The following is a 14,682-nucleotide window of genomic DNA, read 5'->3' as shown; positions in this document are numbered from 1 at the left end:
GAGCTCACTTATTCTCCTACGCACTGCAGGAGGTTACAGCCCCTTTGTGTGCTTGTGCCTGCTTTGAGTACTGTGCATGGGTGTGTAGGGGAATCATGAGCTTCTTCCTTTTGTTTCCTCATTGCAAATGTTTACAACTACATCACCTCCCTCTTTTTACCAGACATATCTACCTTGACTTCTCCAGCTAAGAGTCTTTCTAAGGTTGGTTGCTTGGATTTAATTCTTCAGAACAGTTTAAAGAAATGATTTTAGGTGCTTGCAGATTTCGACAGAAACATACACACTAATCAGCTGACAGTAAAGAGCTGCAGCCATCTTAATGTTATCTTAATGTTAGTCATACCTAAGACTGTAAAAATACAGTTTTGTCTGTGCAGCCTCCAGCACACACTTGATGCCGACATACAATTACAAACGTATTTAAGGCAAACACACTGCTCCATGCACACTCACTTGTCATCGTGTAGCACCCTTCTTAAACCAGACCAACCAACTGCTAGTACAAATAGCTACATGTCTTAGGTCTGAAACACACATACAGACATCCTGCTCCCATGATCCTCTCTGCTTCTCAACTTCCTATAGAAAGGGCTGTGTGCAGGCGTGGTCCTATGTTTCGCATAGGGTTTGTCGTTACACTGTGATAGACATGAACACACATGCACAGACGTAAAAACTATATTCAACACACCTGCAAACTCACACAGTGGACATGTAAGGTTGAGGTGAGGTCATGCAGGAGTCGCATGACCAAGTCTGAGTGCTGTAGCCAGGCTCTTATTAAACCTGTTTTTTGAGTCAGCAATACATTTAAGTCTTTATTGGCAGGGCAAACAGTTCCTGAACCATCTCCAAATGCATGCACAGCTATGCACGGACACACCCACTGACACACACACACACACACACACACACACACACACACACACACACACACACACACGCAAGCACTCACACACTTGGTACATGCAGGTCTGCTGATCAAGCTTCTAATAACATGAGGTGGATTAGCTGGATCTGGTGCCACATATGGAGGGAAACATAAGAAAACAGTGTGAAATTTAAAAGAAGCTTTCGACTGAGAGCAGCCATGGGGTCACCTAATCCCCATTACTGCACACACATAAAATACAAGCACATAAACACACACACACACACACACACACACACGCTGTTTCGCTACCACAGAAAGCCAAGTGTCCATTAGGAGAGCCATGAATCTCCCACTAAAGCTGGTTTTACAGAGTGGAGCGACAGGCTTGGTAAGTACACTCACACTCTCTGTGTCACACATACACACACATACAAGAGAAGAGCTCGGTGTATATGTCGTTTTAGTTTGCACGTATGTGTTCATGACAACCAGGTGCTCACCAACGTTAAAATGTTATAAAGTGGAAATGTTGGCCACATAAACTCATTGGCACTGACTTTGCAACACTCACTGACTTCTAAACAGGACTCGCCAAAAGGCCGAATACAAACGAAGGGGGGGACACAAAGAAGAATAAAGAAGAAGAAGAATAATGGCAAGAGAAGAAGAATAGGACATTGGAAGGGAGCGTGTAGCTGCAGCATGTGACCTCCGTCGCTCTTATTATCTCTGTTCCTGCTTCCTCTCACACATATTCAGGCTGTCTTGGGCTCTGTTAGGCAGTAATCCATCAATGCCAACAACAGGGTATGGCTTGAGGCCTGGTTTTAGCCAGAAACAACATGGCTGCTCTGTGCTGCCCACTCAACAAACACAACATTGGAAGAAGTGTGTGTCCCTTTCGCCCTTTGGTTTGGATCAAAATGTGTCCACTATAGGGTTCATGTAGAATTCTGTTGGCATACCGCCTCTTCCTGATTTTTAGGTTTTGAGCTATTTTGCATATTAATTTATGCAAATACAAAGCGTGGGTTTCTGTTGACTCCCTACATCAAAAAAAGGGTATACACACACACACACACACACACAAGCAAACAGGCGCAGATGACCAGTGTCACATAGAGCCAGGATTGCTGACAGGGCTTGCAGTGTGGGACTGCTGCAAACACACAGTGGTTGACCTAAATCCCCCCATACTGCCCGTGTCATATCCTGTCTGTGTGCGTGTCACTTCCCCCCGCTGGCTCCCAGCAGCCATCGCTATGGGGATCCCTCCGATTGCCCAGAAACTAGAGGAGGCAGTTTTAAGCAGTACACTTCAACAGTCAGCAAACGGCAAAGACGTTGCATTGTGGAACAGTGGGAAACATTTAGAAGTGGGAAAATGGTGAAATAATGTATGTTTTCAGGAACTGGAAAATTTTTATCAGCAAAGCATAACTGTAAAACAGAATGCTTGACAAGGTCTCAAAACCTGTATATACTGTAAATCAGATTAAATGGAGAGCAGACGTTTCCATAACCAGCTGAGAGAGTGTGTCAAACATTTGAGTTACAGTGATGTTTTACAACAGTGAATATGTCTGCATGTTTCTATTAAATCCCTGATTCTTTGCGTTAACCATTTCCTATCTTTACTGCATTAAAACCAATATATATTTGACCGTTTTTATTGTAGGGCAAGGTGTCCTATTTTAGGTGCAAAACACTTGCTCCACATCCCAGCTGCCTCACTTCACTTCAACATTTGACCAACACAAGAAAACGTCAGTGTGAGAACAACAAACTGACTAATGGGTCCAAGCATGGCAGCAACCATGTGTGCTTGGACACAAACCCTGGCATTCACAGTCTGCCGCCGCTTTCATGTTTTGGACCCCCACCTTTGCAACTGAAAGAGAAGGTTGAAAAGCAAAGGGAGAGGAGTGGGGAGAAAAGAGGAGGGAATGAAAAAGACTTGAGAGGGAGGCGAGCGAAGAGAAATGCAGGTTTGGCCTGGGGCGGCGCGCTGTGATGTAAGAGAAACAGAGAGAGTGAGAGGAAGAAAGGGGGGAGGAGAAATGGTGTTCGGATCAGAGTGTGTCTTTGCACATGGACACCTATATGTGTGTAAGAACACTCATACGCCTCTGCACACACTTGTGTTGACATAATAGAGTTAAGACAGGGTCGTGTCTGCACAGGCCAAATATTCCTGTAAAAGCTTATTGGTAGCAACCGACTTCGAACTGAGGGAAGAAAATATTGTTTTTGAAATTATTTTCACATTATAACTCAGTGTTGAAATCTTGGGGTGAGGTCATATCTATAGTGAAACCTGTGTGTGTGTGTGTGTGTGTGTGTGTGTGTGTGTGTGTGTGTGGTATTCGCTATAATGTCAGGGAGTTTCAGGCTGAAGTAACTCGACAGAGCTGGAGTGTATGAAACAGGCTCTAGGGCATGGACTGAAACTGGGCCTGCTAATTCCAAAATACACACACACACCTCAGAAAGCTTTCTACGAACAAGTTCCAGCATCTCTCTATGCAGCGTGTCAACATACTGAAGCGTACAACTCATCTTACTTTACCTGTTTGTCTCTCACATGTAGCATTTAAAGCGTGGCTCTGGTTTAATACAACTCGGGTTTCCTTGATGTGTGTGTTTTTTTTAGGATTTCTAAGATTCATTATAACATCATACACACAAAAACTAGGAATAAGTCATCAACATTGGATACACTTGTTGGATGTACACTGTTGGATGTGTAAGATCTGAGTGCTTCAAACAAAATAAATAAAATAGTCTAACCAGAACTTTTGAAGATTTGCGGCAAAACTCAAAAGTGAATGCACAAGAATTGTTACTATCATAGCAAGGGAAAGCTGCACAAGCACAACTTTACAGTAACAACACAATTCAAACAAGTTTCTAGTCTTTTAACTGATAGTTTAACTGATAACAGACTTTTAAGGGAACATTTCCTAGTTTGTCAATATTTTCTTTCTGACATGCTTGCCTTGGTGTATTAAAAATTCTGTGATCATTGGACTGTGTTTTTTGTTTGCCCTGAGTTGATCTTAAACAGGGAAATAAACGTACAAAACCAAGGCATGAAAAAAGACCAATTTTGTAAAACGCTGGGTTCAAAAAGTTTGACATTTTCAATCGCGTAAAAGGCATTCTTGATTCCACTCTATCCTCCCTTCACATTCTACATCCCTCACCTCTTCCCCATCTCGCCTTTCTTCTCCCTCTTATTTGTCCTTTCTGAAACTCGATAAGCCTCGTATACGGACGTGCCACCCGGCCCCTTTCCTAAGTAGCCTCCACGTCCGTCCACTCTGCCCTCTTTAATACTACCTCTCTCCTTCTCTCTCTCGTCCTCTCTCCCTCGCTCTCTCCTGGCCTATGCTTTTAAGACGTTCGTAAAAGGAGGTCTTATTGACAAAACAATCGCTCGGCGAGGCTTAAACACTGCCTTTAAAGGGGCATTATTAAATTGCAGGCAGGAAGGGGAGGGGCAGCCAACAAGGGAAACCTGATGACCTCGTCATCGATTTTTACATCAGCAGAGCGTTAGGAGAACTTAGTAGAGAGATACTGACTGTGGCCAGAGAGAGAGAAAGTAGAGAGAGAAAGACATTTTATATGTTGCGCTGTGAGCTTTTAGCTGATTCGAAGTGGTTTACAATGTGTGAGCAGGTGAGGGGTGGAGTTGTTCAAGGACATTCAGTTACTCTGACTGTTAATAGACCTTAACCTGGAAAAACTGGTTACTTTTCTGATGTGATTGCTGTTTGACTCCGGTCTTTTCTGATCCACATTCATCCTTATTTGTAGAGAACGTTATGAAAAGGTTGAATATGTTATGCCTCTAGAGCTAACTAATATGACTAATTATGAAGTCGAAGTCAAAAGACTGGTCACTTATGAAATGGTTTTTATTTAGTTAGACTCAAAAACAACAACAACAACATCCTTCTCCTACAGGTTTAGCACACTGTATCTAGATTGTCTTTGTACTGTAAACTGTCTCTGCCAAATATAAACTCTTGAATTTATATCCAAATATAGACTGTTTCCTTTTAACTACAAACAATAATCAAATGTTAACGATTAAGCAATCCCGAAATACTCAACTGAGACAACTAACCACATTCATATCATTCCTTTCGCTTAGTGACTCCATGCATTTATTTCTTCCACACTCCACTATTGTAATGTACTTTATTTCGACATAGACAAGCGTAACATCCAAAGACCAAAGCACTGCTGCCAGGCTTTTAAGGCATCGGCAAGAGAAGTGACCACGTTACACACGTCCTTGCTTCCCCTCACTGGATTACTGAGAGTTTAACGATTGATTTGGAGATGTGATTGCTTGTTTTTAAAGCCTTAAAATGGCTAATCCAACCCAGTTTCTGTGATCTTTTAACCCCCTGGTCTGCAGCCTTAGATCCTCCAGCAGGGCCCTACTGGGTTCCTAAAACTGGGGTGACTGATCCTTTGCAGAACGTGTTAGAGTAAGTGTGTGTTTATGTGCATGCTTAAAAACATGCCTTACCTGTACACTGTATAGGCTACTATGTAGAGATGTGTTTGACTATTTGCATTTGGGGTGTGTACATTTTCAGTATATGATCCTGTTGTCTACTATAAGTAAGCACACATACTAACTCTTTCTCTCTCTCTCTTACACACACACACACACACACACACACACATACACACACACACACACACACACACACAGGAACACTTTCTTCATTCAAATTGAGATTCCCTGGTGAAGCGTATTTCTGCCAATAATTCATGAGTGATCTGCGCCCCTTGCCGGCCTTTAGCATTTTTATTTAATCTGCTGAGCCCTACTGCGTGCTTTCTCATCAATAATACACACCGACATGTGTGTTAACACATCTTTGGTGAGTGTGAGGGCGAGAGAGAGTGAGAGAAGGATCTGTAGTATGTGAAGGAAAGCAAATTGCTCACTTAAATAAAAAGAGTGTGTTTATTGTCAGTTGTACTTGTTTGTATTCTGCTTTTACTTTCGGGACTACAAACATGAATGATCCTTGGGTCATCATCTGAGGCCATTTCACTTCAGTTCACTGTCCATGGCTACAGTATGATTGAGACACCCTCTCCTACTAAGTGTTTTGTCCAACCTGAAGTCTTCTTTGACTTGATGTCACACTTATAGACCTGATTTAATGCGAGTGAATCCATGAGAAATGTGTGTGTATTACTCTGGCTAAATTTAGACATGCAAGTATTCGGGTGTGTGTGTGTGTGTGTGTGTGTTTGAGAGCTTGTGTGTGTGTGTTCGCTAACAAACAGAATCACAGCTAGGAGAAATTGACTTCACCAAATCAGTGGGTCAGGAGGTAACATCACCAGGGGTTGCTATGGAGACACCCAATGACGGGGGCTTCCCGTCCAGCACATCAACATGCCTGTGAAATGGCAGTTTCCCTAACATAACCTTCCTCTCTCTCTCTCTCTCTCTCTCTCTCTCTCTCTCTCTTATATATACAGTATTTTTTTTTCAATGATTGTCTTTCCATCTATCTCCCTTTTGTATTTTCTTCTCTTCATCTTTCTTACAACACACATTCTCTCTATCTCTCAATTTCTTTTTTATTTTCCCTCCATCATTTCACTTTATTGTTTTCCGTCTCAATCGCACTCCCATGCCACAATGAACTGCTGGCTCATTCAAACAACCATGCTTGGAAATATGCCTCTGGACAAGTGCAAACAAACACACTTGTATACAACAAAATGTGAGGGGGCAGAGGGATCGCAGCATGCAGGGTTTAACAGCTAATACCCCTTAGATTAACCACCCCCGGTTCCCCTCTCAAACTCATACACACACAGACATCTTTCACAAACCAAGATTAACCTCCCACGATTTACACAGTGCGTTGTTTATGCACAAAAACACACAGAGATCTTCAGGGTGTGTTGCTAAACCCCACTACCAATAAAAAACAACAAACAGAATGAGAGCACACAGTTAGCCTTAAGTGACCAAGCTACTGTTCATGTGACTGTCTGTCTGATTCTCTCTCACACACTTGCACATGTGCGCGCGCGCACACACGCACACACACGCGCGCGCACACACACACACAGCTTGGCTTTATCTCTGCTGTAAGAATTGATCCCCCATGGAAGGGTCACGTGATTTGATAACCTCTCCAGGATTCCCTCTGGTCAGAAGGCCTTTTTTTCGACCAGAGTGTATGTGTATTTGTGTGTGTGTGTGTGTGTGTGTGTGTGTGTGCATTATTTTTGGCATAGTATTAAATGAATTCTCCATAGACTGATACACCATACCCTAATCTAACTTCTGTCTGTCTCTGAGGTCTGTGATTGAACAATGGCGGGGAATAATGTTAACATCATTAGTCTGCTGGTAATGGGGATTTATCGTGTCTCATCTCTTTCTCTCCCCCTCTCCTTATCATCCTCTCTTTCTCTTCATCTATTTTTCACTCTGTCTGGCTCTTTAACTCTCTCTCTCTCTCTCTCTCTCTCTCTCTCTCTCTCTCTCTCTCCCTCTCCCTTCTTCTTCTCTTGCTTGTTTCCTCCTCTCCTCCCCACTTTCATGACTGTACCTTGCAAACTGACTGATACTTTCAAGGATAATTTTAAGGGCCGCTCACATCAAACACCCTCTTGCCTGTACTGTGCCTCAGTTAGCCAGACTCCAGCCCCTTTAATTAGACACGGCTAATAACGCTAAGCATGTGCTGATAGCCATCTCTCTGATAAGAGGTAGCCGCACAAGGACACAGGGCCCCTTTCTACCTTTTTATAGTGCAACCTGAGGTTAAAATAGCTAGTTAGCAAGCTTATTTTATGGCTGCGGCTGCAGTCATTCTTGAGCCTAATTAGCAGGCTCGTTTGCACTTACACATATTAGAATCTGTAAATCCAAGCGAGTGGCCAGGTTGTGCACTTTTAAATTATGCTAAAGAACAATCCAGAGTGTTAAATTCATTTTGAAAAAGTAACACAAATAAAGCATATGAGGAATATGGCAAGAGGAAGTCCATAACTATTTTTGTTATTATTATTATTTTTTATTATTATTATTATATTTTTATTATATTATTTATATGTAATTTTGAGTACAAATGTGTCATTGACACCACTAAAAAATACACTTGCAACTACACTCAACAAAAATATAAACGCAACACTTTTGTTTTTGCTCCCATTTGTCATGAGATGGACTCAAAGATCTAAAATTCATTCCAGATACACAATATTACCATTTCTCTCAAACATTGTTCATAAATCTGTCTAAATGTGTGATAGTGAGCACTTTTGCTTTGCTGAGACAATCCATCCCACCTCACAGGTGTGCCACATCAAGATGCTCATCAGACACCATGATTAGTGCATAGGTGTACCTTAGACTGTCCACAATAAAAGGCCACCCTGAAATGTGCAGTTTTTGCTTTATTGAGGGTCTGGGGACTCAGAACCAGTCAGTATCTGGTGTGACCACCATTTGCCTCATGCAGTGCAACACATCTTCTTCGCATAGAGTTTATCAGATTGTCAATTGTGGCCTGTGGAATGTTGGTCCACTCCTCTTCAATGGCTGTGCGAAGTTGCTGGATATTAGTGGGAACTGGTACGCGCTGTCGTATACGCCGGTCAAGCACATCCCAAACATGCTCAATGGGTGACATGTCCGGTGAGTATGCTGGCCATGCAAGAACTGGGACATTTTCAGCTTCCAAGAATTGTGTACAGATCCTTGCAACATGGGGCCGTGCATTATCTTGCTGAAACATGAGGTGATGTTCATGGATGTATGGCACAACAATGGGCCTCAGGATCTCATCACGGTATCTCTGTGCATTCAAAATGCCATCAATAAAATGCACCTGTGTTCTTCGTCCATAACAGATGCCTGCCCATACCATAACCCCACCACCACCATGGGCCACTCGATCCACAACATTGACATCAGCAAAGCGCTCACCCACACGACGCCACACACGCTGTCTGCCATCTGCCCTGAACAATGTAAACCGAGATTCATCCGTGAAGAGAACACCTCTCCAACGTGCCAGACGCCATCGAATGTGAGCATTTGCCCACTCAAGTCTGTTACGGCGACGATCTGGAGTCAGGTTAAGACCCCGATGAGGACGACGAGCATGCAGTTGAGCTTCCCTGAGACGGTTTCTGACAGTTTGTGCAGAAATTCTTTGGTTATGCAAACCAATTGTTTCAGCAGCTGTCTGAGTAGCTGGTCTCAGACGATCTTGGAGGTGAACCTGCTGGATGTGGAGGTCCTGGGCTGGTGTGGTTACACGTGGTCTGCGGTTGTGAGGCCGGTTGGATGTACTGCATATTCTCTGAAACGCCTTTGGAGACGGCTTATGGTGGAGAAATGAACATTCAATGCCCGAGCAACAGATCTGGTTGACATTCCTGCTGTCAGCATGCCAATTGCACGCTCCCTCAATGCTTGCGCCATCTGTGGCATTTTGCTGTGAGACAAAACTGCACATTTCAGGGTGGCCTTTTATTGTGGACAGTCTAAGGTACACCTATGCACTAATCATGGTGTCTGATGAGCATCTTGATGTGGCACACCTGTGAGGTGGGATGGATTGTCTCAGCAAAGCAAAAGTGCTCACTATCACACATTTAGACAGATTTATGAACAATGTTTGAGAGAAATGGTAATATTGTGTATCTGGAATGAATTTTAGATCTTTGAGTCCATCTCATGACAAATGGGAGCAAAAACAAAAGTGTTGCGTTTATATTTTTGTTGAGTATAGATAAGAGAAGGACACAATGTAAATTAGCTAAACGATATCTTTGAGTATATTGAAGTGCATACACAGAGTTTTTTACCAAGAGAAAAAAAATGTTAATTGACATTTTCACTGACTGACTTAACAAATGTTAATTACAGTTAAAGGTGCTTCACAAAAACCACTAACCCCTAAAATAAGTGAGTCAAAGTTAAACCCTATAATTAGTCTCAAAGCTACTACTTTTCTACTGATCACCCTTGTTTAACTGGGGGAAAAACATCCAATAAAATCCTCCAGCTTACATTTTGGATGATTTTATTGGATGTTTTTCAGATATTAGTTTTACTCTTAATTAACATGGATGCTCATGTTTTGGGCTGAGTTAGGCTGTTGGTTTGGAAAATCACTCCAGGCCATATCTCTTTAGCTGGATTGATCTAGGTGAGGATGATTTGGTAAGTGGTGTGTGTGTGTGTGTGTGTGTGTGTGTGTGCGCGCGCGTATGCGTGTGTGTGTTTCTGTGTGTAGGTTGAAAAAATGGGTGGAGTGGAGGCATTAATTCCGATCATTAAGAACTTGGATAGCCTCGGGGTGCAAACCCTTGAAATCGACTACGTGTAAACTCAGAAACGACTTACCAGTTGTTCACTTGTAGGATGGTGAGACCTGTGTCTTGTGCCAGCTGTTTCTTCTGTTCTTCTGATGGGTAGGGATGCTGCAGGAGAGAAAAGACGACATGTATTAGAAAAGGCTGACCACAAATTGTTTAATGACGCTTCATGTTTTTGCAAAAGGATCTCATGTGCCTTTTAATAAAATAAAGAGTTGTTACAGGGCAGAAGTAACACACACAGAACCATAGTGCATAATGAGAGGTAGAAAATGAGCTGTAAGCTAATGCTTATTGGAGCATAGGTGTCAGTATGTATCATGAAAGTGTGTGAGTATCTGTGCACGTTAACGTTCCTTCTCTCTCCCCCACGATCATTAATGGAATATGAAATCTTGTAATTAATGGCAGCCAAAAAGGCGAGCCAATTAGAAAGTTAAGTGAAGTGGAGAACCAGCTCTGGTAATTAGGCAGCCTCTTACACAAATATATTCGCGTTGATGGCCCCCCTTTCACCTCGCTGAATATGTAATCAGAGAGCGGAGAATATGTAGCGTAAACCCGATGGAATACAGACAAGAGGAGGTTAGATCTCTTTTCTTTATATCTGCTGGTTGCATTTGTCTTCACTGCAGTTGGTACAACAGCATGATGCTGTTCAGTTTGCCACTTTCATTAGGCTATGATCATGTTATACTCAAGTATTCTGAAGAGTAATGAATATATTACATGAATGAAAAAAGTTAAATTGTGTGAAAAATGTCTGAAACTAACTGCAGGCCTGTTCTTTTAAAGTGAACGACTGACTGCGGCCGCTCCTCTAGAAGCCAGCTGAGAACAGTTAAAGTCATGCCACCTGTTTAAATATATAGAAGGAATAAATTGGATAAATGTGAACACAGGGAGTGTGTTGATTTATATTAGAGTGGAGGGGGGTGGGGGGGCTATCACAGTTAGACGGAGCCTTGTTGACTGAGGACAATGTGCTGTTCATGACTGAGACAAGACATGGACTGTGCTGAACACCATCGGCAGGCTGTAAAACAGAAGAAGGAGGGAGCGAGGGGTGAGATAGATTGTTGGAGAGATAGTACTAACTGGAAATGTTACATACAGTATATAATCCAATATGACGTGTTTACATTAAGGAGAAGAATCAGTTTGAAAAAACTTTGAAGGCTGATAAAGAATCACTGAATGGTAAATTCGCCAACTTCACTTTTATATAAGTACAAATACTTTTGTTGGATTAATTTCTCTATATTTTCTGTTTATTAAATGATAAAAATTAAATAATTATTTGAAGTTTTTGTTTGTTTTCTTAAAAAAAAAAAAAAAAAAAAGGAAAAGAGCATCATTAAATGACACTGATGGTGAAGCAGCTGCATAGTGTTAGCAATAGAGAACATTCCCTGGAATATTTATTTTTGACAGAAGACATTGTATATTGGTCGATCTTAACAAACAGAAAACTGACTGATTAATGCTAGTCACTGAAACATCAAACAAAAACCCTGATATTTACTCATTTATAACCCCTTGTAATGTTGACCAACAATAGGCGCCACACATATTTTGCTCGAGTCTAACAAGAACACACACACTAAATAGTCAATCAGACGTGCAAAATCAGTGCGGCGCCAGCATTTTCATTTTTTCATTAGTTTTTCCAGCGCATAATGAACAGGATTGTGTTTAACGCTGGGACAAGCCAGGGGAGAGAGAGGAGACAGTTTTTTTTTTCCAGTCTGCCCTTGTCCATGTGATTGGTTGTGGGGAATGGGAACACAAGGAGGCTAATTTCATGCGCTTAGTTATAATTGCATTGTCGCCTCTGGCCAAATTGGTGTCCACTTCTTTTCGCACAGCCATTTTTTTGTGTGTTTTTGCATGAGTGTGTGTGTGCATCGTTGCATGTGACGTGTAAGTCTATTCATATAGTATGCATGTGTACAAGGATTCTCCATACTATACACTGACTAGATAATATCAGAATCTGAAAATCTGGGGCGCCAATCAGCTGCCTGTGTGCGTGTGTGTGTGTAAAGTAAGAAAACATTATTCTCTAGGGCCTGTGTCATCTGATTTGTTGACGTACTTTACATATAGACACACCACACACACTCACAGCTCACACATTACAGTTAATCATGTGAACATATCTTAAAACTTTGCCTTTTTGACATACAGAGCTGATTGAACAGGAGAAGATCAATGTGTCCATTCTACGAACTGCAGAATCGTGGAAGCAGGAGTGTCTGCCTCGTGAGTTTGGGGAGCTGCGGCCTCGCCAGGGGGCACAGTCAAGCACAAACACACCCTGTATCAGTGTGTCGCCAACTCCAGCTTCCCAGCAAACACTTGCAGACAGACAGCTATACAAAACCAGTCTCACACAGACAGACACTCACGCAACTTAAATCCCAGACTGTGTTTGTCACAATCTTGCCTGCAGTAAAATTTAACCAAGAAAACAGTTGTGGTTGTTGAGTTTATGATATGATTAAAGGTTTCAAAAGATGCACTCAGACATATAGATGTTGCGTCTTGGAAAAAAATAGCATTAACTGTACCTGCTGCAATATAAATGAGCTGTGTGTATTCAAAAGTAATGCAAAATGAATATGACTCTAACCAGAGACAGTTTTTATGCAGAAGGTAAAAAATCGAAAATCACCTCCATCACTGCTCCTTGCCCTGATATATCCCCACATTAAAAGGTACATGAGCTTCTCGAACAAAAAACACACTGCATGGAAGATTTTGTCAGGAAGGCATGGTCAGAAAGCAAGGACTCAAAACTGGTTTTGTCCTCCCTTTTTCCCGAAACCGCCAAATAATCTCCACTCTGTCAAAACACTGTGATTTAGATTCTCAATGCAGCAACAAGTCATACCATTTTAATACTGTCTGTCAGTGATTCTTATGTCTTAACGGCTTTTGGCTTTGCGTCAGCGGGTTAAGAGAGAGACAGAAACAGAGCCAGGGCGAGCGAGAAAGGCCTTTAGTGAGAAAAGCAATAACATGTTCTTTAAAAGAGCAGATGGAAAGTTTCTTTGCGCATCCTTCCCTCCCTTCCCTCTCCCCTCCGCCTATCTTAATGATATGTCTTCTCCAAATATACAACTCCTTTCATGAGAATTTCCACCCTGCTTGCTCATTGCTCTCTTGTGCTTGTGTGTGTGTGTGTGTGTGTGTGTGTGTGTGTGTGTGTGTGTGTGTTTGTGGGAGAGAGAGAGAGAGTAGCAGAGCATCAGTAACATCCCCTCCCTGTCTGTCTGTCTTTCTCCATGACCCCCTCAGACAAGAAAGGGGGAATAGATAGAGTGAGAGAAGGACAGAGGGAAAAGGAAAAAGGAGGGAGGGGAGGAGAAGTGAAAATGAACAACTGAATCTCAGGGGGGGGCAATATTATGCAAGAACCCCTTGTTCATCCTGGGATAGAACTATTGAAGACAAAGCAACCAAATAGTTTCAACCATAACATAGGCCAAAAAATAATGTATAATGTACACAATATTTGTCATGAGAATAACAAATCCAAAAATGACTTCAAACTGTCATATAATAGTATGTAAGAAATTGAGAAAGAAATGAAAAAGGGCATTATGGACTTCTAAGTTTCTTGAACCTTTCATTATGATTCTGATGGAGAATCATAATGAACGTTTGAGAAATGTCTTTTATCTCGCTGCTGTTCTCTTCATCTCGCCTCATTACAAAACCAGCTCTCTTTTTTTTGTCTCTCTCCTTCCCTGCTACTTATACTTTGACTTTATCATTTTCACGTGTCCATTGCAATTTAAAATAAGCAACAAAACAATGCTTTACAAATGAAGGTACACTTCAGTGTTTTGGTTTCTGAATGCTTAAGCCATACTTGTTACCTTCGTAACAAATAAAAAAAATAACTTTGTGTTGTATATCTTAAAACATGTTTACTACCTTTCACAAATGTGACTCTTTGATTCCTTCATTGTTAACAGATTCACTGCATTGTGCGCTCCTCTCTGTCCTTCTTTAACCATAGCAGCGATGGTGTTATCATTGCAAACATTTCTATTTAAAGACGTGCTTCCCAAGCCTCTGTGCATTCCATTAAAAAGCTTGACACACCACATTAGCTTTATAAAAAGTGTAACCATGAAACGTGATGGAGGGAGGAATAAGGAAGTGGAAAATCATATGTTTTCACAGTCATGTGACTTAAAAAGAGGCCATGATACTGCACAATCTGCTGATAACACACATGGGCCAATGATATTTTGAGCTAGCTTACTTTAACACCAGATGGTTGGGGTTTACCACAAGGCACAACGAGGCCATAAAATGCAGTGAATCACAGTAAACAACTTGTTCGAGAGAAACAGTTCACTTTTGCACAATAGCATGAATTACTTTTTTTCAGCATAAGG

General features: G+C 41.7%; 1 protein-coding gene across 1 annotated transcript in view; it reads right to left on the bottom strand.

Moving 5' to 3' along the window:
• meis1b (Meis homeobox 1 b) overlaps positions 1 to 14,682 on the bottom strand; it is a 79,231-nt gene that overhangs the window by 13,987 nt on the left and 50,562 nt on the right. Inside the window, exon 9 of the mRNA XM_079362478.1 lies at positions 10,296 to 10,372. Within this exon, the coding sequence (XP_079218604.1) occupies positions 10,296 to 10,372 (77 nt within the window). The remainder of the gene's footprint in view (positions 1 to 10,295; positions 10,373 to 14,682) is intronic.

Source organism: Symphodus melops (assembly GCF_947650265.1).
Source record: "Symphodus melops genome assembly, chromosome: 15".
NCBI classification, from domain to species: Eukaryota; Metazoa; Chordata; class Actinopteri; order Labriformes; family Labridae; genus Symphodus; species Symphodus melops.
The sequence above is the reverse complement of the archived record's forward strand: the minus strand, read 5'-3'. Positions and strand labels throughout refer to the sequence as shown.